Source organism: Mastigoproctus giganteus, chromosome 9, assembly GCF_048544385.1.
Source record: "Mastigoproctus giganteus isolate SK-2022 chromosome 9, ASM4854438v1, whole genome shotgun sequence".
Taxonomy (NCBI): Eukaryota; Metazoa; Arthropoda; class Arachnida; order Uropygi; family Thelyphonidae; genus Mastigoproctus; species Mastigoproctus giganteus.
Window position 1 is genome coordinate 134215053 of NC_143583.1, and position 26920 is coordinate 134241972.

At 37.5% G+C, this 26920-nt stretch overlaps 1 protein-coding gene across 2 annotated transcripts in view; it reads right to left on the minus strand.

Moving 5' to 3' along the window:
• The window catches only part of LOC150080752 (fatty acid hydroxylase domain-containing protein 2), a 112412-nt gene that overhangs the window by 55491 nt on the left and 30001 nt on the right, over nt 1-26920 (minus strand). For both annotated transcript variants that reach the window (XM_090380970.1, XM_090380969.1), the window contains exon 2: nt 23774-23936. In XM_090380970.1, the coding sequence (XP_090237096.1) occupies nt 23774-23925 (152 nt within the window). In that variant the 5' untranslated portion in view covers nt 23926-23936. The remainder of the gene's footprint in view (nt 1-23773; nt 23937-26920) is intronic.

A 26920-nucleotide genomic window follows, 5' to 3' on the forward strand; every position in this document is an offset into this window, starting at 1 on the left:
AACTCAACCACGTTGTGAAAAAGACCCATAAAAATTCCTCCTATCATCGACGTAATTCCACTTAGGTTTTTTCCACCCAGTGTGGGGATGATGGTGATTCCACCAACTGTGATACCCACAAAGGCTTCAATAGCCATATCATCCAAACCTTCCCCTCGTACTGACTTAGCAAGTTCTACTATTGCACAGATTCCGTTTTAAGTCAGTTCGACCATATTTCCTGAATGACTGATCCTGGCCATACATCTTTCCAACACACATTTAACGTTGACAGTTTTACTTCTTTGGGCAATAAAGCTATGATTCCGATACAGTTCACAATTGAAAAATGTTTCCATGCCTCCATCACTTCAATTTTCCATCAATTCAATTCGGAAACAGCCAAAAGCGGGTATTCACAAAAAAAAAAATGGAAATGTTGAAAAATGACATCCAACATAATAGCAGAGTTTTCTCTGTACAAAAGCTCAAAAATACCGTGTAATGCGAGGTTGCCACAATTCCTTAACTGTGTTATATAAATACCGTGTTGTGTGAGGATTTCTGCACTTTATCAATCGTGTTAGAGCAAAACCAAGTTGTAGAAGTACTGTGTTATACGGGGGTTGCCTGTATATCAAATGCCCTTTAATAAATAACAATATTAATAAAACATTTGATGATTAAACTTCATAAAATGTAATTATCATCATTCAAAATTTACAGCCAAAGGCAGTTTCAAAATTTTCTAAATTGCTAAAAAAATGGAATAATCACAAAGTTTACTATTTAAAAAGAAAAGGAAGACTGCCACAGCTTGCTTCCACATAACTCTTAGCATAAGTGATACCAATCAGCTACATGGCAATCAAAATCCACTCTGATTACATAAGATCATCAAACATATCATTTTTGCAGTGACACCGTAGTGCCACCAGAAATCTGTGCAGATCATCATACATGTTTGATTCCTCCATTAAAATTCCTCCATGAAATGTTCTTGGCTTTTGATCTTCATTAATGATTATTAGAATTGGAAAAGTATGGCTGTGAAATAAAAATATGTATAACATATATTCAGGGGTTTCAGTTTCTCTTTTATTTTTGTCAGTGTACAAAATGTAATGCATGCCTGCTTGCATTTCCTTAGAACTTGTTTCAGTTTTGATTTGTCTCACTGCTTGTGCTAGATGTGGGGTAAATGGCTAATAACAAGGCTTAAGGCCAGTCATCAGTCCAGTGGTTAACATACACTGCCATAAATAAGGATGTTGTAGGTTTGATCCCATACACTGCCACAAGCATTGCCCATTGTAATCTGTGGTGCTGATAATCCAGCTGTCCTTAATAATTCAATATGTATGCAGTCACAGTAAATTTGCAAACTTTCTAGTCTTAGCCATCTGGAGAATAAAAGGAAATTTATTTTTTTTATTTCATTAAATATAATTTTCATTCTTGTGTCCAATACAATGCCAAAATAAAGAATGGCATTAAAAATTGCACAATTTTAAACTACTTCCTTTATTCCAAACATTCTGAGTAGTGAACTCAATGCCTTTATTCTAAAAATATTGAATGAATTTTTATGTACAGTAAAACTTCAATAATTACTGTTATAAGAGTGCTTTTAAAGTATGGGAAACCACAACCTATTTGCCCGAAGTAAACAATGAATCAATGTTTTCTAATACTGGATGACACAATGTACAAGTGCATTTGTAGGAAACTGCAAATGATTTGTGAGAAGTCATTAAGGAAGGGAAAGTGTTGTGATGCACTCACACTGAAACTATTTCAGTACCATCTGCAGTATCACAATGAAACTAGTGGGAATTTATTTTCCGAAACATGTTGTTAGGAGGTGGTGCCATTACTGCATAACAGTAAAGCATCACTGGGTATTAAAAGGAAAAAATGCAAATATATCAAACTTCCAAGAAATACAGCAAGCTACCCTCAGCATTCTAGTGCTGTGAATGAGTGAATGTTTCTTAAAAGCGGAGATAATGTGAAAAACTTCTTCACCATTTTTCATAGATTATTCTGCACAAGCTAAGTGGACTATAACATTGTCAACTAGTCTGGATCAGAGCTAGAAGGACTTCCCATAGAGACCATCTGCTAAATCTCCCCCATCCCGAGAGACAAAAACAACAGGAATGGCATTGTACAAATGCCAACTTAGAAGACAAAAGCTTGAAGGTAACCACATGGAAGATTACAGGTTAGTTAATTTCTTGTTGAAAGTGCATGTGTATACATGGCTGCACTTAGTGAAAGGAGAAAACCAATGAGATGAACTTTGAAATAAGTTCAAAGAAACCATTGGGTGATAAGTGTGCATAAAAAATAACATAAATGGATATTAGATATTGAGTTGCACAGTGCACTTGTCTAAGTGCAAATCAATTTCACTACACAATAAACTTCTAAAATCTGTGCGGCCTATTATCAGAAATGACACCTTTGGAAGTTTCAAATTACATTAACTCAGCTGTGTTCGTGTCCCCTGTTCATTATAAACACACGCATGCAAAAGCTGATAGGTGCAGAGCTTTGTTTTTTGTTTCTGGAAAAAGGTTTTGGTTTATTTAACTTTTCTTGTGGTGTACCAATATTTCTTCTTTTCTTAATGGATTGCAATACTCATTATACGTATTTTTTAAATTTTTAATAAAAACTTTAAATATTTTAAAATTTGCTCTTTTTTACACGTTATTTAAAATATATATTAATACTGTTGAAGAATAAAAAACAAAAGTTAGTCATAAAATATAAACACGAAACTAAGAGTCACTTCCATTTTTCCAGTTGACAGAATCATTAAGACCACAAAATTTAAAACTTATGTTTATTCACACTGTGTTTCAAAAAAAAATAAAGGAATAAATAGATAAATAATAAATTAAGCAAGGAACCATTTTACATTAATAATAATAAATACAAAAACACATTTTGTACAACAATTAAACAAAGAAGAATTACTTTCCATAGCAGACACCTCCTGTACATGCCAACTGATGAGCTAATTTAAAATTACACATGCTCAAACCACATGTTTACAAGACACTGAAAACAAAACTAGCATGTCACTAAGAGAGTTTTCTTAGAAGGTTAGTGTTACTGGTTGGTAACCTTGGGCTAAAACAGCAATTGTTCAACGTGTAATTGAAATGTCAGAGTGGAACCTGTGAGGTGCCATGTGACTACAGAGCACAAAAAGTTACAAAAAAAAAAAAAAAAAGTCATGCAGAACCTGTCAAGTTTTTTGCATTTTAAATTCCAAGTAAACAATTTTTTACATCAAAAACAACTCAAATAAAAGTTTAACTATATTTAAGAAGGTAGCAAAAAAGTCCAGATTTTTAATCATTAGTTAATGATTAATTCAAAAAATAATTTTGAAGGGCACCTGTCAGGTCCCTGCACTCTAGCAGTAGATTATAAATAATAAATTAACTGTTTTTATCCCAGTGTTTTTGTTTCATTAAGAATTTCAGTAATCCTTCTTGTGATTATGGCCAGTAGTGAAAGATTGTTTTATAAATCAAAATTTATTAAAAACAATTAGATGAAGTCAGATTATCTGAAATTAATTCATTAATTAAGAGATTAATGCAGTGATTCATTAATTTAAATTCATTAACCAAGATAATTTCGTGGACCTAGCTACACTGTCAATCAAATGAGTTAAAAAAAAATACACTTATGCTCTGGAAGGCTGAGAGTAGAAGAGTTTACAACTGCACTGTAACTGTTTTTTGCAGCCAATTTACCAACAAACTAAAAAATAATGGGATAATGCATTTTTTTATGGCAGTGTATGGGCTCAATGTTGCAATGTGTGAATTTGTATCTGCATATGTTACCTCAGGACAGCAAAAATCATCATTGGGCATTTATACCAGGATGGTGTTAGATTATCACAGGTTCATCCACAGGGGTGAGGGCTGAAGCATCCCACAAGATCATTAGCAAAGGCACACGATGCAAGAAAGCAAGCTTATATAGCACCACCCAAAAAAAAAAAAAAAAACTTCTCATTTCACCCATCCACTCGCTCCAAACATTTGTCTAGTTCTGCCTTGAATCTTCTATAATGACAGAAGGAAGTTTGTTCCAGCAATCAACCACCCGCTGGCTAAATGCAAACTTCCGCACATCCATCCTACAACTGTCCTTCCTCAATTTGAATTAATGCCCTCTCAGGCGATTATTCTGAGCAAGAGGAAGGATCCCATCAGCATTGAGCATGCTCAAACCATTCAAGGCTTTATACGCCTCAATCAGATCACCTTGCAGGTGCCTAGTCTCCAGACACTGTAATTTGCAAAACTTAAGACTTTCTTCGTAAGAGCAACCCTTTATTCCATTCACTAATCTTGTTGCCCTTCTCTGTACTCGTTCCAACAGCTCTACATCCTTCTTAAAATGAGCCCTCCAGAACTGTATACAGTACTAAAGGTGTAGCCTGACCATTGCCTTATACAAAGAAATAATCACCTCCTAATCCCTGCTACAAAAATTCCTGTATATCATTGACAAGACACCATGAGCTACTCTTGCAGATCGTCTGCACTGCTCAGAAACTTCATATCTGCCTGCACAATTACCCCCAGGTCCTTTCCACTCTCTACCACTATCAGTGTAGTACCACACAGATGATACATTACTCTGGAGTTACTGCTTCCCATATGCAGTACTCTACATTTTTCAATGTTAAACTTCAGTTGCCACCTCTCAGCACATCTGCTCAACATTTCTAGATCCTGTTGCAGCAGTGTACTGCCATTAGTGTCATCAACAATCTGCCGACCTTCATATCGTCTGAAAACATTAATGGACATTAATCCTGATATGTTTGTTATTTGGATTTTAGGAGCATTAGCAACTAAGGCCATATTACTCCGGTATATGCGGTGGTCATTCCCTGCCCTTTCCGCATCCTCTGTATTTGGTGGTGACGGGCTCGAACCCCGGTCTAATTAAGAAGCATGTGCTACGCACTGCTGCTCCTTCCCACCTGGCTACGGAGGCACCAAGCCTGATATGCCATCATCAATATCATTAATGAATACAGAAAACAACAATACACCCAACGTTGAATCCTGGGGGACTCCACTAATAATATCAGTCCACGAAGAGCAGCGTCCATTGATTACCACTTTGTCTTCTCACACTCAACCATCCCTTTATCCATAGCAGCAATTTGCCTCCAATGCCACACTGCTCCGATTTGTGCAGCAGTCTTCAATGTGCAACAGTATCAAAAGCCTTTCTAAGATTGAAATATATGATATTAAAATTATTCTTTGCATCCAGTTCCTTTGTGACTACATCATAGTATCCAATCACAAGACTTCCCCTTAACAAACTCATGCTGTGTCCAAGCTATAACTGAAGTCTTGTCTAGATGATCTTGCAATGCTTCTTTAACCAGTGCCTCCATTAATTTCCCTGTAACAGAAGTTAAACTAACAGGTCTGTAATTACCTGTCTCCCTTTGATCTTCCTTTGTAGATTGGGATCACATTTGCAGATCTCCAGTCCATGGGTACCTCTCCTGAGTCCAACTAAGCTCTCATAATTATGGCTAAGGGTTTGCTTACTTTCTTTGCTGCCTCCTTTAATATAACTGGATAGATTCCATCCACCCGAGGTGTCTTTCTTATGTTTATCTTCAACAATTTCTCCTCCACTTTACTCCTAGTTATTACAAGATTATCTAGCTTACTGCCAGAGTTTAATATACCTATGGCATTCCCCTCCCTGAATAACTCCTCATGTGAGAGTGTAGATGCAAAATATTCATTTAGTTTGGTAGCTACCTGAGCAGAATCATTAACAGTTGAACCATCGATATCAAGTGGACCAATCTGATTCATCCCCTTCCTTCTAGAGTTTACATAAGAAAAGAACTCTTTGCTGTTTTTATTTGTATCCTTTGCCAAAGATTTCTCGTAATTTGCCTTTGCCTGCCTAATCTCCTTTGTGACTTGGTTACAGACCAGCTTATATCTATCATAGGCTTCTGTGTCACCTGTTAATTTATATGTATCCCATGCATTTTTCTTCTCTGCCACAAGTCTAAATAGTTCATCTGTCATCCATTTAGATCTAAATCTTGAACAATATTTCTTAGTTGGTATAAAAAGCCTAGTAGCTTCCAAGATTATTTCTTTGAATGCTTCCCATTTTGAATTTGCTGTTGGTAACATCATCAGTTGGTCCTACCATATAGAATTTAAATACTGTCTCAGACCACCGTAGTCACCTTTACAAAAGCAAAAACCCTTTCCTTTACTCCTGATGGTAGTTACCTCTTTGTGTAAATCCCACTTCAGCACACTGCGATCACTGCCACCTAGTGGTTCCTTTACCTGCAGATTCTTAATGCATGAAGAATCACTACTGATAATCAGATCTAGAGTATTACCCCCTCTAGTTGCCTCATGTACATACTGCTGTAGAAAACAATCATCCAATAAATCCACAAAAGTCTTGCTAGTGTGTGAGTGACCAACCCACAAATTCCAGTCGATCTCTGGGAATTTAAAATCCTCCATTATAAGGCACTCTGATTTACTGGCCCACTATTTCTCTGCGCAATTGCTCATTATACTCATCAGATTCATTAGGCCTATAGCACACACCTACTCTCACATTTCCTTTCCCAGTGCTTATGTCACACCAAACAGACTCAACATTGCAAAGTCCACCAACATCAATTGGATGCACTTCCTTAGATTTTGTGTGTTTCTTAACTAACAGCATAACCCCTTCTCTCTTCCTGTCCTGTCTATCCTTTCTGTACACATTGTACTTCCCAAATTCCATTAACTAACCAAATTCCCATATTAACTAACAGAATAACCCCTTATCTCTTCCTGTCCTGTCTATCCTTTCGGTACACATTGTACTTCCCAAATTCCATTTCTGCACTGCTTATGTGTGTGACACCATGTCTCTGATATCCCCAACAATATCTGCCTTTGATGTCTTGACTAGCACTTCAAGCTCATCAAATTTATTAACTATACTCCTAGCATTGGTGTATGTGCAAGTTTACATGCATCTGTTTCTACTCTTAGTTACACTAACACAGCCCACGTATTTACTTGTTCCACTATGACTCCCAGCAGTCCTAGAAATTCCCATTGCCTTGCTTTCCAAGCTGCTGCTCAATTGTCAATAGAAGTAGTGCAAGAATCACTTTTACCTCTGCCAGCGGCTACTGTTAATCTATTAGTCCGTGTATACCTCCAAACTAGCAGTTTTCCGACCCGCCTAACTCTGCCTCGATAGCATTAGCAAATATTCTTGCACCCTTTCTATTTAAGTGAATCCCATCTCTGTAGAAGCAGTCTCTCCTGTTAACAAGCACAGAGCAGGCTGAGAAAAATTCTACCCCTTGAGCTTTGCACAATCTCTCCAGGGCCAAATTGATCGACAAGGCTCTCATCATAAATATATATATATTTTTTTTTTATGAAAACCCCAAACACGAGAGGTATTAGAACCTATATTAGTACCGTGCTTGGGTTGGAGGTTGAGAAGACGAAAGAAGATATTTGTTGATATTAGATTTGAACTTCTGTAGACTGTAATTTTCAGGAAATACGTATGAAGGAAAGTTGTTCCAGAAAACAGTAGTTGAATGAATAAACGAAGATGAAAAGTTGGTTCTGTAAGTTTGAAGCTGGACAGTAAATGAATGTTGGCTGGTGGCGGCAGGTGTTCAGACTGTTTTGAAACTGAGAGCGGGAATTATAGAAGCCAATTCAGAGGAACAGTGCCCATGGAAGTATCTGTAGAAAAGGCATGCAGCAGAAACAATACATCTATGAGACAGAGTGGGGAGAGACTGTTAGAGAGTAGTCATTAATTAAACTAACTGCCCTCTTCTGAATGATATCTAGAAGCCTGAGAGAGGTTTTGGGGGCACTGCCCCAGATGTGGGAACAATATTCCATGGTAGGGCAGATTTGCAATTTGTACAGAGTGAACAGCTGTTTGGAAGAAAAGTAACGCAGAGAGTGAAAGAGAAAACTAAGTTTTTTTGATGCAGAGGAAGCAATATTTGTAATGTGCTTGTGCCAAGAGAGATTAGAAGTCAGGGTAATCCCCAAAAGAGATATATCATTTTGCCTAGAAATCGGAGAGTCACCAAAGATAAACATAGGAGCACAAGAATCCTTTTTGTGAGATATAAGACAAGACTGAGTTTTAGAAGGATTGAAATTAACTTCTTTTTTTTTTTTGATAGTTGTTGGCGCATAGGCTTCTGTGGCAATAATGCACCTCCCAAGGTTTTTGCAGTACTTTGATCCAAGCCCCAGGCGGGAATCGAGACCGCGACCTTTGGGTTGCCAGACAGGCACTTTACCCACCGGCTAGCCCGGTCAGCTGAAATCAACTAAATTGTCCCACTGGAGAATTACCTGGAGATTGCCATTTAAGGAATTGGTAGCGAATATTCGAGAAGTTGAAGGTGATTCAGCAGGGCAAGGTTTTCCAAAATGGAAAGTGGAAAGCAATGTGCTATAATCAGCAAAACTATGGATAGGATTTCCAGTCAATGGAAGGTCATCAATACACAAGAGGAAAAGAGTGGGGGGAAAGAACTAAACCTTGAGGGACACAGCATTAGTGAAGTTAGAAGACAGAGAGCCATCTACCATCACCCTCAGTGAGCGATCAGAGAGAAAACTGGATAACCAATTACAAAAAACAGTTGGCAAACCATAAGATGGAAGCTTGTTTAGGAGACCTTTATGCTAAACATGATCGAAAGCCTTTGAGATGTCAAGAGCAACTTCTTGTGTTTCCCTAAACTTTTCCATTAAATTTGTCCATAAATGGGTAACATAAGCCAGAATATCACCAGTGGATTGACACCGATGGAATCCATACTGGCGATCATTGATCAGACAGAAGGTTTCTAGGTAGTTTAAGAGTTGGCGGTTAATTGATTTCTCCATCACTTAAGAAAGAGTAGAAGTAATTGCAATGGGACGATAATTGGATGGGACGGATTTGTAACCCTTTTTAGGTACCTGCTAGATATGAGCAAATTTCCAAGCAGAAGGAAAAACACCTTTGGAATAAGAAAGTGAAAAAAGGCGGCAAAGAACAGGAGTAAGTTCAGTAGCACAGGTTTTGAGAACAAGTGGAGAAATACCATCAGGACCTGGAGCTTTCTTAGCATCAAGATTCATCAAAATCCTTCTGATATCCTTTTGACGGAAGGCCATAAGAGGCACTGAATGGAGCATTTTGGGAATGGTGGGAGGTGTTTTACCAAGATCATTAATACAGGAGTTGGCTGAAGTGACAACAGAACCAACTGGTTTTGACAGAGGTGGGAGCAGAGATGGGCAAAAGTTGTTTGTTGTTTGTTATTTGGTTTTTAGGAGCATTAGCAACTAAGGCCATATTGCTCCGGGATATGCGGTGGTCATTTCCTGACCTTTTCGCATCTTCCGTATTTGGTGGTGATGGGCTCGAACCCCGGTCTAATCAAGAAGCGTGTGCTACGCACTGCTGCTCCTTCCCACCTGGCTACGGAGGCGCCAGGCAAAAGTTGTGGCCAATAACTTTGGCAAGAGACCAGACTGCTCAGCTACCTTTAGGGCAAGAAGCAAGTTTTCTACTCTTAGCCAGTTCAAAATCTAGTTTGGACTGATTAATACTCCCTCCTGTCATGTCTCGGCAGAATTGCAGACACTTTCAAATTCAATCCTAACTCATGGCTTTTTTTCAGCATTGACCTGTACTTGTTATGTAATTCCGCCCGTCTCCTACTCTTAATATCATTAGTGCCAACGTGTACAACAATATCACCTTTTCTGCCCTTAAAAGATGATATCTGCGCTACAACGTCATCAACCTTTGCCCCTGGCAGATTATACCCTGGTCCTTGTTCCACCTATCCTTTTTTGCACAATATGTTCCCCGTTTCCCTGACAATAGAGTCACCAGCAACAACTAGTTTCTTTGGGACCAATGCATTCTGCCTTGAGGGTTGCATGATGTTCAAGTGCAAGCTTTGGCATTGATGTGGGCGGCTGAGAGCTTGATGGGCCCCTCAATTTAATTCCTTTGAGGGCATCCACCCTGTCCTTCAAGCTTTCATATAAGCCCATTCGCACCTGATTTCCTCACACTCCTTACATGGTGCACACACAAAGACATTCCCCTTGGCAATAATCATGTCCCATTCCTGATTGCTCCACAAACATCAAACAAGCACAAATTGGATCACAAATTGGCAACACATATGACATACCTGATATCCTTCCTGATGAGACAGAACATGCATTGAAGAAAAATGAAGAATCAAAAAGCCTCGGGTGAAGATGAAGCTACTGTAGAGTTGCTAAAATTGAGTGGAAGAGACATGACACAGAAACTGGCAAACCCATACTCACCAGATGTGAGCCGAGGGGTCTTGCCAGTTTCTGTGTCATGTCTCTTCCACTCAATTTTAGCAACTCTACAGTAGCTTCATCTTCACCCAGTACTTTTTGATTCTTCATTTTCTTCAATGCATGTTCTGTCTCATCAGGAAGGATATCAGGTATGTCATATGTGTTGCCAATTTGTGATCCATCTTCCCTACTTCTAATATAATACTTTATAGTAGTCTTCTACTATTTGAATTATGCCTTCTCTGCTATTTATAAGTACACCATCACTATTCTTCAGATTCAGTATCATTTGTCTTTGTATATTACTGCTTGTGACTGCTGAGTTAAGACCTTTGTTTTCCCTTAATGCTTGTTCTACTTTTATTTTGTTATATCTTCTCATGTCCTCTCTGGGTCTCTTTCTAATGGCTTTGCATAACTCAGCATACTCAATTTTTTCCTAGTCAATGTTTATCTAGTTCATCATTTGTTGTCTTCGGTTCATCATGACAAGTGTTTCTTGACTCATTTTTTCTTCTTGGATTTCTTTTTACATATAAGTTTCTTAGGCTTTATCACTTTCAGAAAGTTGTATTCCTTGTCAGTATCTTGGTCCTTAAAGGTCTGCAGAAGCTCAAACTTGTTCCTAAGTTCCAGTAGATACTGTTTTTTCTCCTCTTGTTATCTCAAAGACCTTCATATTATTTACTCGAGTCAGTTTTTCCTTTCTTTTCTTGCATCTACGTCAAGTGTGCATCTTAGCATTCTGTGATCACTTCCAACGTTTACCCTATTCAGGACAGTAAGATTGTTCACAATATATCTTCTGTTAGTGAGGATGAAGCCAGTTTCTTTAGTTGTTAATCCATTTGGGCTTTTTTATGCCACTTTCTGTTCACCCTTTTCTTGAAAAAAGTGTTCATTACTGACATTCTTCAAGATTCTGCAAATTCCATGTCTTTCAACCTCTTTCAAAATTTTCTCAAGTTTCCCTTTCTGTGCAGTTATGTCTCTTTCCAACCTTAGCATTGAAGTCCCCCATAATTATGGTGTAGTGAGTTTTCTGTTCACCTAGAAGTCTCATTTTTGGTATACATTTCTGCAACCTCTTTATCATCATGGCTCCATGTTGGTGCATATATCATTATACCTTTAATTTGCACCTCTTAGAAATTCTGAGTAGTAATCTTGACACTCTTGGTGATGTAGTTTTGAATTCAAAATGTTGTTTTTTTATATCTTTGGGGTACCAAAAAGCCAACTCCACCTACCCTTCACTCTTTACACTGTTTCCATTGGTGTACACCAGATTTCCATTTGTTAAACTTGTGATCAATTTCTTCTTCTTGTTTTGGCCAAGCAAATGATATTCCAATTCACATTTCTAATTCCTTTTCCAGCTCTAATATCCTATCTTCATCAATGGGCAATCTTACACCGTAACAGGCCAAGTTCAGTTTCTGTGCATGGCAGCTTGGTCATACCCAGAGATTCGTTGCACCCTCTGCTTCCACTCTGATCCTCTCACTGCCGTAAGAGAGAGTGAAAGTTGCTGGTGACTGAGGGCCATTTATTTTGTTGTGTTGTCATAAAATGCTGGAAGGTTTGATCTTTTCCTCTTCATGCTGACCTGGCTTCTTGAAGAGAATCACTCTACACGTTCATTGCCACCAAAGTGACATAACAGGGTTTACCAACAAGGTGTGCACGAGTGGATTTTAGGGAGGCAAGCAAAACCAACTTCTCATAAATCTTCTGAAATAGAAAGATATTGGATCCATCAGTGTTTTAGACTGAGTGTCATAGAACACACAGAATGCCTGTTCCCTCTAAGCTCCAAGTACAAGTTACTGCGCAGTTTCCAGTAATGGTTGCTGCACTATTTTGTACAGAAATTGTGGAAAAGAACACGTCATTTAAGGCATTTTTAATCCTCAATATCACTCCTGATTCTTCTTCAAGTTCTCTGCCCTCAGGTAGGTTCAGGGCTCCATCGATGCCATGCTTCTCTATCTTGTGCTTTCCTTTTAATTTCTACATAATTTCTTCTTCCCATCCCATTCCCCTTCTCCCAACAGCACTCTTTCCACACATCTTCCCCTCAACATGCTATCTCTTCTCAATACATATCCTATAAAGTTCTTTTGTCTTCTTAGTTCTTTCACTAACATTCTCCCTTCTCCTACTTTCCTCAAAATTTCCTCATTACTCACTTTGTCCACCCATTTCACTCTTTCCATTCTCCTCCACACCCACATCTCGAAAGCTCCTAGCCATCTAATCTCCTCTCTTCCCAGTGTCCATGTCTCTGAGCCATATAGTACCACAGTCCATATTAATGTTTTCACTATTTGCTTTCTTAATTCCTTCTTGAAATTTCTTCTCAATAGTTCTTTTCTATTATTAATGCCTCTTTCCCCTAAAAACCTACAAACAATTCTTGTTTTTATTTCCTCCAGGTTTTTTTCATTTTTTGTTATTATGCTGCCGAAGATCTGATTGAGGTGTATAAGGCCTTGAATGGATTGAGCAGATTCAATACTGATGGGATTCTTCCTCTTGCTCAGATTACAAACTTGAGGGGGCATAGATTCAAACTGAGGAAAGACAGTTGTAGAATAGGTGTGCAGAAGTTTGCCTTTAGCCAGCGGGTAGTTCATTGCTGGAACAAACTTCCATTTGTTGTTGTGGAAATTGATAGTTTAAATAAATTCAAGGCAGAACTAGACAAACATTTGGAATGAATGGATCAGTGAAATGGGAAGTTTTTTTTTTTTTTTTGGCTGATGCTGTATAAGCTTGCTTTCTTGCATCATGTGACTTTACTAATGCTAATGCATCTGTATCTGTCCACCTGTTCCACTATTATTCCAATTAATGTTACCTTGATTCCTCTTCCTGGCCACTTTGAAATTAACATTATCTTTGTTTTCTTGCTGTTAATCTTCATATTGTACTCCTTTACTTTGATGTTCAAGATATCCAAAAAGCTCTGTAATTTTTCCTCATTGTTAGCAATCAATACTTGGTCATCTGCAAATCTTATTGTCTTTACCTTCTCCCCTCCTACTTTTACACCTCCTTTCTGCTCTTCTTTGTACTCTTTCATCAATGCTTCTGCATATAAATTAAATAGGAAAGGGGACATAGAACGTCCTTGCCTTACACCCCTACCAATGTCTACTTAGTCTGATTCCTCTCCATCAATCCGAACCACAGCTGTCTGTCCCATGTAAAGTTCCCAAATTAGTTTTAGATCTCGTTTATCTAGGCCAATCCTTCCAAGGACTTCCACATGAGCTTAACCCAGTTCACTCTGTCAAAAGCCTTTTCAAGATCAACAAAACAGATTTCCAGATCTTTTCCCATTTCCTTACTTCTTTCTGCTAGTGTTCTTAATATTCCTATTGCCTCTCTGGTCCCACATCCTTCTCTGAACTGGTCTTCTATGAATTCACAACCTTTGCTTTTGCTTTAATTTGTTCTGAGAGAATTTTTAGTAATATTTTTGAGGAGCGGGAAATTAAACTGATTGTCCAATAGTCTGCACAGTTTGTTGCATTCTTCTTCTTTTCTAATGGGATAATTATGGATTTCAGAAAGTCTTTGGGCCAGCTTCCACATTCATAGATTTTCCCACAAATCCTGAACAATTCTTTCTTTGCCTCTTCTCCAAGTCCTTTTATAATTTCTGCTGGTATATCCAGTCTAGCTGTCTTCCCTCTTTTTAATGACGCCACTACCTTTTCAAATTCCTCTTTGATTAATTTTGGTCCTAAGGTCTCTTCTTCATCTTCTGCTGTCACAGGCTAAACTTTTGATTTATTTGTTTTATCATATAGCTCTTCTATATATTCTTTCCATCTTCTTATTAAATAACAGAAAAAAATTCTATATGAAAAAGAACAAATTTTGTTCTTTCTCATATAGAATTTTTCTGTTTTTGTCTTTTATCTTTCCACTAGTACTATTCTTATTCATTAAGCTCTTGACTTTTTCATACATTAGATCACTTCCTCCTCTTCTTGCCATTTCCTCTCGTTCTCTGCACTGTTCCCCCCACAATTTTTCTCTTGCTTCATCTGTTGCTCTTCTAAGTTCATTATTCAAACTCCTATATTTAATCCTTGCCTCTTCTGAACTTTGGTGCTTCCATTTTCTTCTCTTCCCCATTTTGTCTATCATTGCTTCTATGATCCATGGTTTCCTGATCCTTTTCTGATCTACTATACCTAATTTGCTTTCTGCTACTCCTACAACAATCTTTTTAAACCTTTCCCATCTCTTTTCCACTTTTTCTATTTCCTTTCCATCCACTATCTTCCTGTCAATTGCCTCTCTGAAATCTCCTGCTAGTTCAGTCTTCAAGTACATTTAAATTCCATTTCCTTCTTTTTCTTGAACCCCTTATTCTCTTGAGCATAATTTTCATCGCTACTAAATTGGTCAGAATCAGTATCTGCACCCGGAAAGCTATGAGAATTCTTCACACCTGTCAATATCCCCTGGTCTCCTCCAAGTGTATTCTTCTTTTCTCCTGTCTAAACCATGTGTTTGTTGCAAACATCTCTCTTCTGTTGCAAAATTATATCATCTTGCCCTTCTCATTCCTTGTCCCAAGTCCCCAACCTCATCTCCTTCCCTTCCTTCACTGAGGACAGCATTCTAACCTCTCATCACAATGATCATGCATTAGTCACTTCCCAGTTCTTCCATTATTTCCTCTAACTGTTCATATACCTCATCTGCTTCATCCTCAGTATGGCTTTAAACAGTACTATTTAAAGAAGAATGATTTGGGCCATTGTTGCCCAAACAATGCAATGGGAGGAAGCAACAACTCTCGTGCAGTTTTGGAAGGGGTAACATCCTTATAGCAGCAAAAAACACTGTTGCAAGATGGAAAGATAAAGCAATCCTGCATGACAGCTTTTTATAGAAAGCTTTGCCTGCAGTTCATCCATGACTATGAAGATTTCCAAGATATGTAAGAAAATATCAAAGGAAATTTTAGACATGACCTTAACCTGGCAGTAGATACTCAAGATAGAGAAAACCCACAACTGATGATATGAGTTGCAAGCACAAACAAAAACTGAAGAAAGGAATGACAGTGATGATGAAATCTCCAGTATGTCATCAAAGGGCCTGAACCTCAAAAGTTTAAGAGAATATTATGAAGTTGGAAGAGACAATGGGAGTCAGAGAGGATTCTGACCCTAATGTTGAAAGAAAAGCAAAAACATTGTCAGAAGTCTTCATGATATCAACCTATTAGCTTTCTCTGAATTAATTTTTCAAACAGAATTAGTTTCGGGCACATACAATAATTGTATTTATTCATAGTTCATTTTTAAAAAAAATCGAATAATTTGCAAACATCTTCAGGAATGTATCTTGGCAAGTTAATGAGTTCATACAGGAAATTAATGTTCAGTTAGACACATTTTGCTAATGTACAGTTTTTAAAAAAAGCATTGTATAAATTAATCGAGCATTAGGTATATAAAATCAAAGAAAGTAAACTTATAATAAACAAATGTCAATGTTTGTAGATTTATAAGGGTTTTTAAACAATTTAACTTAATTTACATCATTAGTAAAATGTATTTAATTTGGATATTTGTTATTTAAAAGTGCAAAAAAGAAAATGCTACATCTTTGTCAACACTATAGATATACAAGTCAACACTGTAGATATATGTGTGTCAATGCTGTAGATATAATAGGTATATTAAAATGCTATTTGTCGCAGCATTTTGAGGAGAACACTAGTATACATAGCAGCCCTGATCACATTAGATTGGGAACAATGAAAACAAGTCTGTAACCAATTCACAAGATACAAAGGAAGTACCACTCAAGAAAGGAAAGCAAGTGTTAAAAATCTTTCATAACTTTCATCATACAACATCAATATCTGATGACTCTCCTCACTATTAAAAAAAATGCTAAAATTAACAGTAATTAACAGTAAATTAACTAAAATTAACAGTAAAGAACACAGGAAATACTGCACAACACTAAAATGAACATGGGAAGCCAATACTTGTCCCTTTCAATCATCCCTTTATCCAAGGCAGTAAATTTCCCTTAATGCTATACTGCACCAATTTGCACCGAAAACGTTTATCTGCAACAGTATTGAAAGCTTGTCTGAAATCCAGGTATATGATATCAAAACCATTTTTTTGCATCCAGTTCCTTTGTCATTGGTTCATAGAATCCAATCAAATTGATCAGACAATTCTCCTTAATGAACCCATGGTGTGACTGAAGTATAACTGCACTCCTGTCTAGATGGTCCTCCATTACTTTTTTAACCAGTGACTCCATTGTTGTTGTTGTTATGGAGGCTTAATGGCACATAAGCTGCTAAGGCTATAATGTGCCTATTCACTTATTATATTAAAACATGAGTTTTCCATAAATCAGAAGAAAATCTGAAATCAGAAATAATTAAAAAGCCCAGTTTGCCTGAGGAAGACAAAAAATTCAGAAATATTTGCCTTATCACCAATGAGATTTTCAAGAGTTATTGGTTTATGAAGATTAACCAGTGAGATCAAGGATGAAGTTCTGTCTTGTTTATAATAGGGACAGCCAATAAGAATATGTTTTACAGTCAAATTGTTAAAACAATGTGTACATTGTGGTGGATCATCTCCTGTGAGTAAATGAAGGTGGGTCAAATGGGTATGTCCTATTCTTGCCCTTGAAAGGACTACTTCTTCTCGTCTCGATGTACGGATACTGGAGCGCCAAATTTTCGGATCATGTTTAAACTGAAAGAGTTTCTTATTAGTCTGAGAGTGCCAGAGTGCTGTCCATTGTGATAGGCAAACAGCATGAACAGTTGGTGCATAATCTGATGCTGGAACAGGGATATTGGTTAAATCTAAGGTAGTTGGATTTTTTGCAGCTTTATCGGCCAGTTCATTGCCTAAAATACCAGAATGTGCTGGAATCCAGCAAAAAGTGACCAGTTGGTTGCGTTCTTTAATTTGCAGTAATAAGCTTCTGATTTTATCTAGAACAGGGTGAACTTTATCTGAGGAATTATATAACGACATGATTGAGCTGAGGGAATCAGTGTAAATAACAGATTTTAAGGAACAGTCAGAATAGAGATTTTCTAAAGCTAGTTTGATTGCATATAATTCAGCAGAAAATATACTAAATTCTGATGGAAGGGAAACTGATACAATTGTATTCGGAAACACTGCAGCTGCTCCAACATTTGAATTAGATTTAGAGCCACCTATATAAATTGGGGGGAAATCAGTATATCTTTGAGTGTGAACTGCAAGAATTTGGTTGACGTTTGATGCTTGCAAAGTATTCTTTCTCCACTGACAGAGGTAAATGTCACAGTTTGGAAGAGGAGGAGGAGCCCATGGTGGTTGAGTACAAGTTGCTACCTGCTTTACGGAATGGATGGAAATATTCCAAACCTGCATCAGTTCAAGAAGGCGAAGCTGGTTTTACTATGCTAGGTTCGTTTCTGTATAGGTTTTCTAATGGTGGGTTGAAAAGGTATGACTGAACGGGATGAGAGGCACAACTTTGTATCTTGACAGCATATTTCAGAAACAGTGTTTTCCTGCGTAAAGTTAGTGGGGGCTCATGAGCATCAATGTAGAGACTGTGCTGGCAACGTTCTGAATGCACTGTGTTGAATAGGATCAAGCCAGTGTAATGCACTCTTTCTGGCAGAATCATAGATTGGAGCACCATAATCGAGATGGGATTTGATTAATGCCCTTTATAACCGAAGAAGGGAAGTACGATCTGCACCCCACGTTTGGACAGATAAACCTCTGAGTATGTTTAACTTTTTTAGACAGGAAGTCCGTACATTTTTAATATGATCTAGGAAATTTAACTTGTTGTCAAGGGTTAATCCTAGAAATCGGATGTTGCTGGTGACCAGGATGGAGACGTTAGAAATTTGAAGTTCAGGATCTGGATGAAGTTTGCGTTGTCTACAAAAATGAATAGCAACTGTTTTCTGCTGCGAGAGCCGATGAGGCTCGCCCATTGTTGAATTTTATTAAGTGATATCTGAAGCTGTCTTTTGATAGACCTCATGTTTTGAGAATGACAGGAGATGGAAAGGTCATCTGCATAAAGGTAAGTCTCAACTGTATTTGGAAGCTGCTTAGTGATAGAATCTATTCTCAGAGCAAAAAGAGTGGCACTCAGTACTGATCCCTGTGGAACAACTTTTTTCTGGATGAATGTTGCAGAAAGGGCATGTTAGTATCAAACTTGAAATGATCTAGTATGTAGAAAGTTCTGAACAAATATAGGAAGGTTGCCTCGTAGTCCGAGAAGGTAAAGATCACTAAGTATACCATACCGCCATGTGGTATCAAAACCCTTCTGTATGACTATTGAAACCATTACTAGATGTTCATGTTTGACAAAAGCATTACAAATGGCAAATTCAGCCTTGACCATAAGATCTAAGCATGACCTGTTTTGACGAAAGCCATATTGACTACGGCTCATTAGCTGTTCCGACTCAATGATCCAGACGAGTCTTCTGTGGATAATTTTCTCAAGAATTTTGCTGAGGCAGCTTGAGAGATATATGGGTCTATAGCCATTGGGGTTGGATGGATCTTTTACAGGCTTCAGGAATGCCAAAATTGTAGAGTGATGCCAAGAAGCTGGAAAAACATTTTCTAAAAATATGCGATATTTTTAGAAAATATGCAAAGCTTTGTCATCAAGATGTTGTAGCATGACATAATAAATTCCATCTGGCCCGACAGTACCATTGCAGGTGGTTTTAATGACATGTAAAAGTTCAGAATATTGCAGAGGTTTGTTATATGGGAGAAGACGGGCAGTGTGAAAATGAATAGCATGCTTTTCTTTAGTGTTTTTAATTCTTTGGAATGCGGTAGTATAGGCTGATGTTGCTGAGATTTCTGCAAAAGTATTGCCTAAAGCATTAGCTATATCTACAGGATTAGAGAGATCTTTCCCATTCCAAGGGAGGATTGGAGAAGGTATGGTAGGAAACTTACCAGACAGCTGTCTAATTTTTTTCCATATTATTTTGGGATCAGTATTTCTGTGAAAACTGGATGCAAAACGGGTCCAGGTTTCTTTCTTTGCTTGCTTTTGTATGAAGCGTGCTTTTGCCCTTAATTTCTTATAATTAATGAGATTGACTGTGCTCAGACATTGTCGAAACAAATTCCAGGCTTTATTTTTTGCTCTCTTTGCTGTGGTGCATTTGTCATTCCACCAGTAATTATAATGCTTTCGGCTCGGGGATTTGATAGTGGTATTGTGTCTTTAGCCACATTTAGAAGATGTGACGTGATGTAATCTGTCACATCATCAATATGCTGGAGGCGGATTTTTTCTTCATCAAGGTCGATTGATGACTGAAATTTTGCCCAGTCTGCTCGGACAAATTTCCACTTTCTGCAGGGTTGAGTTAAAGGAGTCTTTGCTTTCAGAAAGTTGCTCACTATTGGGAAGTGGTCACTGCCCATGGGATCATTTATTACATACCACTATGGTTGGGACTAGTACTGGTGAACGAATTGAGAGATCTATTGCTGAAGTGTGTCCTGCTGGGAGCTGTACATGTGTCGGTGCACCAGTATTGAGTATGGTGAGATTTAGTGCCTCTAAAAAGCTTTCAATTAGTCGGCCCAGTCTATCCAATTTAGGAGAGCCCCATAATGGGTGGTGCCCGTTAAAGTCCCCTAATATACAGAGAGGTGGAGGTATCTGTATAAAGAGGTCTTCAAGATATTTTAAAGAGTAAGTACAGTTTGGTGGTAGGTAGATTAAAACAAGTGTTATTGCACTATGGAGAATTACACGAACAGCAACAGCTTCTATTTCAGTTTGGAGTGGGATATGTTTAGTTGGGATCTTCGAGTTTACTAGGATTGCTACACCACCGTGGGCAGCATTAGCTGTATTTCGATCTCTTCGATAAAGGCAATAGTTCTTTATCGAAGGAGAAATTTGTGAGGTTAGGTAAGTTTCCTGTAGACAGAAGGCAACTGGAGAATATCGGTTAATTAGGCATTGAATATCGTCAGTGTTGCAATGAAAACCTCTGCAATTCCATTGTAAGATACTGTGATTCATTCAGTTTTAGTTGAGGATGATTCATCTGACTGTTCTTTGTTTGAGGAGCACTTTTTCCGGTCTTTTTTTGGTAAGCTGGGGCGTCCAATATCCATAGTGTCATTTGCATGAAGTTCTAGTATGGGTTCTTCATGATCTGAGTGTACATCTACTTCCATGCTATTGATGGATGATTCAGGTTTCTTGTTGTCTTTAGTAGTTTTTAATTTTTCTTTGTCATGCAGGATTGTCAGAGTATCAGTTGGGATGCTGATTGGAGTGTTGGTCGATTCACTGGTTTTAGTTTGATGTGTGTCTTTTCCTGAGTTAGATAAAGGACCAGGGTATGTCTCCCAGGGGCAAAGTTGATGACGTTATAGACCGGATAGCATCTTTTAAGGGCACAAAAGGTGATATAGTTGTACACGTTGGCACTAATGATATTAAGAGTAGGAGACCGGCGGAATTACTTAACAAGTACAGGTCACTGTTGAAAAAAAGCCGTGAATTAGGGTTGAATTTGAAAGTGTCTGCAATTCTGCCCAGACACGATAGGAGGGAGTATATGATGAGAGCCCTGTCGATCAATTCGGCCCTGGAAAGACTGTGCAAGGCTCAAGGGGTAGAATTTTTTTCAGCCTGGTCTGTACTTGTTAACAGGAGAGACTGCTTCTACAGGAATGGGATACAGGGAGTGGTAATCAATGGACACTGCTCATCGTGGACTAATGTTATTAGTGGAGTCCCTCAGGGTTCAGTATTGGGTCCATTATTGTTTTCTGTATTTATAAATGATATTGATGATGGTATATCAAGCTTAATGTCCAAGTTTGCAGACGATACGAAGGTTGGCAGGGTTGTCAAGGACACTACTGACACTATGCTACTGCAACAGGATCTGGAAAGGTTGAGCAGATGGGCTGAGAGGTGGCAAATGAAGTTTAATATTGACAAATGTAAAGTATTACATATGGGAAACAGCAACCCCAGAGCAACGTATCAACTCTGTGGTACTACACTGACAGTGGTAGAGAATGAAAGGGACCTGGGGGTGGTTGTGCAGGCAGATATGAAGTTTTCTGAGCGGTGTAGACGGGCTGCAAGAGTAGCTCATGGTGTATTGTCGATGATATATAGGAATTTTTCTAGCAGGGATAAGGAGGTGATTATTCCCTTGTATAAGGCAATGGTCAGGCCACACCCAGAGTACTGTATACAGGTCTGGAGGCCTCAATTCAAGAAGGATGTAGAGATGCTGGAACGAGTACAGAGAAGGGCAACAAGATTGGTGAATGGAACAAAGGGGTACTCTTACGAAGAAAGGCTTAAGTTCTGCAAATTACAGTGTCTGGAGACTAGGCACCAGCGAGGTGATCTGATAGAGGTGTATAAAGCCTTGAATGGTTTGAGCATGCTCAATGCTGATGGGATCCTTCCTCTTGCTCAGAATAATCACCTGAGAGGGCATAAATTCAAATTGAGGAAAGACGGATGTAGGATAGACGTGAGGAAATTTGCCTTTAGCCAGCGGGTGGTTGGTTGGTGGAACAGACTTCCATCCCTTGTCGTGGAAGTTGATAGCCTAAATAAGTTTAAGGCTCAGCTGGACAGGTATTTCGAACGAACAGAGGGGTGAAGTGGAAGTGGTTATTTTTTATTTATTTTTTTTTTTTTTTTTGGCTGATGCTGCATAAGCTTGCTTTCTTGCATCAAATGCCTCTACTAATGCTAATATTGTACAACAAGAATTTGTAAGATCACTCCTCACTCCAAACCTTAGTGGGCATGTTTTGTTATATAAGGGAGCTACCAGACAACCAGAGAATTTTCTTCTGGAAGTGCTAAGGAATATTGAACTGAATACTCACCAGCACATCGCCTTATTGCATATTTGTGTACTGTAGTTTTTCTAATAATTCTCTGGGATTACTGATGGACTTGAAGGTGGTTTGAAATAGACAACAATTGCATGTGAGCTGAAAGAAAATTCCTTCTCTTCACAATGAAGTCTTTTATTGAGAATTTTAAGAAATTACAAGAAAATCAAAAACTTAACATTCCCTTTTGTTCTGAAAGCAGAAATGCAACTCATATAGCAATATCCTACTTGTATGTATACATACACAATGCAAGTCACATTTTTCTAAATGAGTGTCATTAAATCTTTCATTCATAGGCTCCTATTTATTCTTTTTTTTTTTTTTTTTGTAGGAATCTTTTAAAATTTGTTAGATAGATAAACAAGAAAGAATTCTAATAGCGAAGCTTTTCTACCAACTTAGTATTTTTTGGGGGAGGGGAGTCATGGCACAATAGCAGCCTTGGCCATAGTGCACCATACAAATTAAGTAGTGTGAACATTATCCATGGAGAATGGCCAAAAGACTGACTCTGTTCCCTGAATAAAAACCAGTTGAGAGAACTGTGAGTATTTTAGACACCCCTCCCCTCCTTTCCAGAGGTGCCAACATCATATTCTATCTAAACTACAAATGCTGAACAAAGATGGAGCTCTACAGAACAGTCCACAAAAGTCAACACAATAATGCTATCATCTGAATTCAAACTGTCACAAACTTTAATTATAAGAATTTTAAAACACTCTGGACATAAATTCCAGTGTTAATTGCAATGTTAATTGCCATAGTTCTGCTATGTGATAAATGTGGCTTGTGATAAAACCACATTGCAAACAGTCAGTTAAATGTTCCTAGTTCCTTCTACAGGAAGGGAATCTGCTTAGGACTGGTTGGACAATTCTTTTTTGAGGGCAATATCACTTCAGAGTGACGCCTTTCATGTTACAGTAATATGCCAAGCTACAGAGAAATGCTCAATTTTATGGAGGGTACGGCACCAGCACATTATTCTTTTTTAAGGGAATTTTTTTTAAAAAATTCCCCACCAAATGGATGGGTCAGTGAGGACCTGCTGGGTGGCCTCCAAGATCTTTTGATTTAACCCATCCAGACTTTTTCCTGAGGGGGTTATTTGAAAGAAGAGATGTGTAACCACAAACCTAGATCTTTGGACATTCTGAAAGCATTCACTGCTAGGGAATCTTCTAAAATTAATTCTGTACTAACTGCAAAAGCATGGCAGCATGTGCATAAAAGAATGCTTTTAATGTATTGAGGCAAAAAAAAGACTCCAATTCAAAAGATTGTTGAAAATTATGTTTGGTTACAAACTGAAATAAAAGTGTTAAGTAACTTATGGCTTGGTCTGTATCTTAAAAATATTCTTGCATAAAACATTTATTAATGAATATCTTTTACCATGTAAGAGTATTCCTGAAAGCAACAAAAACCACCAATGCAGTACCCAAAATAAAAAGTGTACTCTTTAACGAAGAAATCAGTTGTGCTTTTGGAGTTTGTGGATCTTCCAAGGGTGATGGAGAAGGGCATGTCAGCTTTCTGTCAACCATCTTTCGTCTTACTAATAAAAAAAAATATGATCCTAATTATAAGACATTCACAAATATTTATTAAACTATAATTTGTATTTATCTGAGCTTTTTCTTACATTATCTACTTAGAAAGCTATCTTCTGAATAGATCAGTATTTGTATTCAAAAACAAATTTAATTTTCAGACATATTTGGAAAATCAATGTTTCATATTTTATGAAGTAAAAGAAATTAATTTCATATTAATTTTTCACAGTCAAATACCAATAAAATTCATGTAAATTTAGAGCAAAAGCATGGGGCATATTACACTATAAAACTTACTGCAAATGGGCTAACAGAAGTCACAGTTATGTGCATAGCAAAGAGCAAACTAAGTCTGCCAGAAAACGCATGTCAAAGGTGAAGGCGAGATCAACAAAAACCCTATCAGTAAACTTCTTTCCTGCTACATGTCCACTGATCTAAGCCACCATATTAATACCTTAAAGTTTAATGTTCAGATTAACAACACTGACACCTGCTTTGACCTAATGCAAATAGAGGTAAACAGAGAACATATTGACACTATCGGCAGCCCGCTCCATCAGAAACTTTTTGTGCATGTACTTCTCCATTATGAGCTTCTTATTCACAAATTTTGACTACTAATCACAAGCTACTAAAAAACTAACCAAAATAACTATAATCTCCCTAACGTAACCTAATACATATAGTTCGGTCAGAGAAATTTCTAATGACTACAATGTACTGTATAGTCCCACAATGAGCAGAGTAGTTTTTAACAGCAGTGAGTAAACTGCTCATTTGTATGAAATCTGAATGTATTCTATTAACCAGACACGTCTGCATATTTCTCTAACCTACCCCAGGGGCTCATCTCGTGAGTATGGGATTGGCACACTCAGGGTCTTGAGCTAGAATCATCATTTTTGATAATTCCCTCCTACTTCTCTCTCTCTCTGTGTGTGTGTGTAATCAATTTTGTTTTTTGGCTGGTGCAGCATAAGCCTCAGGCTTCCTCACACCATATGGCTAAAAATAATAATGAACCAGTTGTATACAGTTAGGTTAGGGAAGTAGAGTCAAGCATTAAACAGTTGTTAATGGTTTCCATTTTTATAGGGAAACTACTCAATTGCACAAAATCTGACTGAATTCTACTACCTTTCCACTTATGCAAACTTAACCTAATCAAATATAAAGTATACCAGGTTAGAGAAACAAAAACATTAAATGAGATGTGAATTTAGTGAAAATACAGTGAACTTCCAATTGTTATATGAACTTTTGATTCCAGTTTACAAACTTCCCATCTCATAAACAAACAATTTTTTGTGCCTGACATTCAATTTATAAATGCATATCTTGATCTTAAGGCTTATTCTGTAACATATAAAGTACAGTATTACCTTTTGAAAGTAAAATGGGCAAGAATAAAATGTTTTCAACTTATGTACTGTATCTAACTTATTAGTAGATATTAGTAATAGCCATATAGTAAAAGGAAGCCATAGGATTTTGTTGTACCAGCCAAAAAAAAATAAAAAAATAAATAATAATAAATAAATAATAAAGAATAAAAATAATAATAAATAAATCAAAAATAATAAAAATACATAGAAACATAAAAAAAAAAGAAAATATATAAAAAAATAGATAAGAAAATAGACTGTGCACCCTCCTCACACATAACTATCTAGTTGACCTTTTTATTTTTCCAAGCTATCAGCCTCAACTATTCAAGGAGTTAACTTGATCCAATAATCAACAACTAAAAAAACTTCCTGCAATCAAGTTTAAACCTCTTCCCCCATAATTTGAATTTATAGCCCCTCATTCTGGAATCCTTTATAAGTGAAAATTTTGCCTTCATTCATTTTACTATCCCCTCTCAGAGCCTTATAGACTTCAATCAGTTCCCCAATAAGGAGCCTGATTGCCAAGTTCTGTAACCCACAAAGTCTTTGCTAATATGATTGCCTTTTTGCAGATCTCAATACATGGGTTGTCTGTCTTTGGACCCCTTCAAGAAGCTCAGTGGGTATTTTTTTAGATGAGGTTTCCATACTTGGACACAGTATTTATTCCAAGTGCATTCTTACAATTATTATTATTAGCCATATGGTGCAAGAAAGCCTGAGGCTTATGTTACACCAGCCAAAAAAAAAAAAAAAAAAAAAATTTCTGAATTACCCTGAGAGAGAGAGAAAATAAGAGTCAGAAGTAGAAAGGAATCACCAAGAAAGAGTAGAATGATGATATCCAGCTCAGGACCCTGGGTGTGCCAAGCCCATACTCACCAGATGTGAGCCCTAGGGTTTTTTGCTTTATACAGTGGGATTATGACCTCCCTATCCATACAAGCTGTTTAATAAATCATCAATATGACACCATGGGCTTTCCTGGCTGCATGTTTACACTGCTTAGAGAACTTGATATCTACCTGCATCATAATTTTTGACTTTCCCAATCTTCACATTATCTGCAAATTTTGACCTCACACCCTCTAATCCCTTTGTCAATGTCATTTATGAAAATTATCAACAGCAGTCCAAAAACCAATCCTTGGGAGATCCCAACTTCTAACATTACACCAATCTGAAGGATATCCATTAATCACAATCTTTAGTATGACGTTCATTAAAATAATCAAGTACCATTGATCACAATTGACCATGTAGTCCACATAAGCCATATGTTGCAAAACTACAATGTGTTCCAAGACAACCTAAACATATTGTTATGCTTTCTCATCCCCCTTCCCAATCCTTGTTTCCAATACTGGTCCAATGTGTATAAAGGGGTCTCCAGAACTAGATAAATTACAATGCTTGCAATTCTTCCTTTTAACCTCTGTTGCTAATGTGGCATCTGAGAGATGCCACTCTTAAATTTGTAAATGAAATCAGATCCTCATATGTACCTTTTCCCACCAATATTCTCTGAACTGGTTATACAGTATATTTGGTTTCATTTCAATATATACAGGTCTGCAGGCCTCACTTTAGGA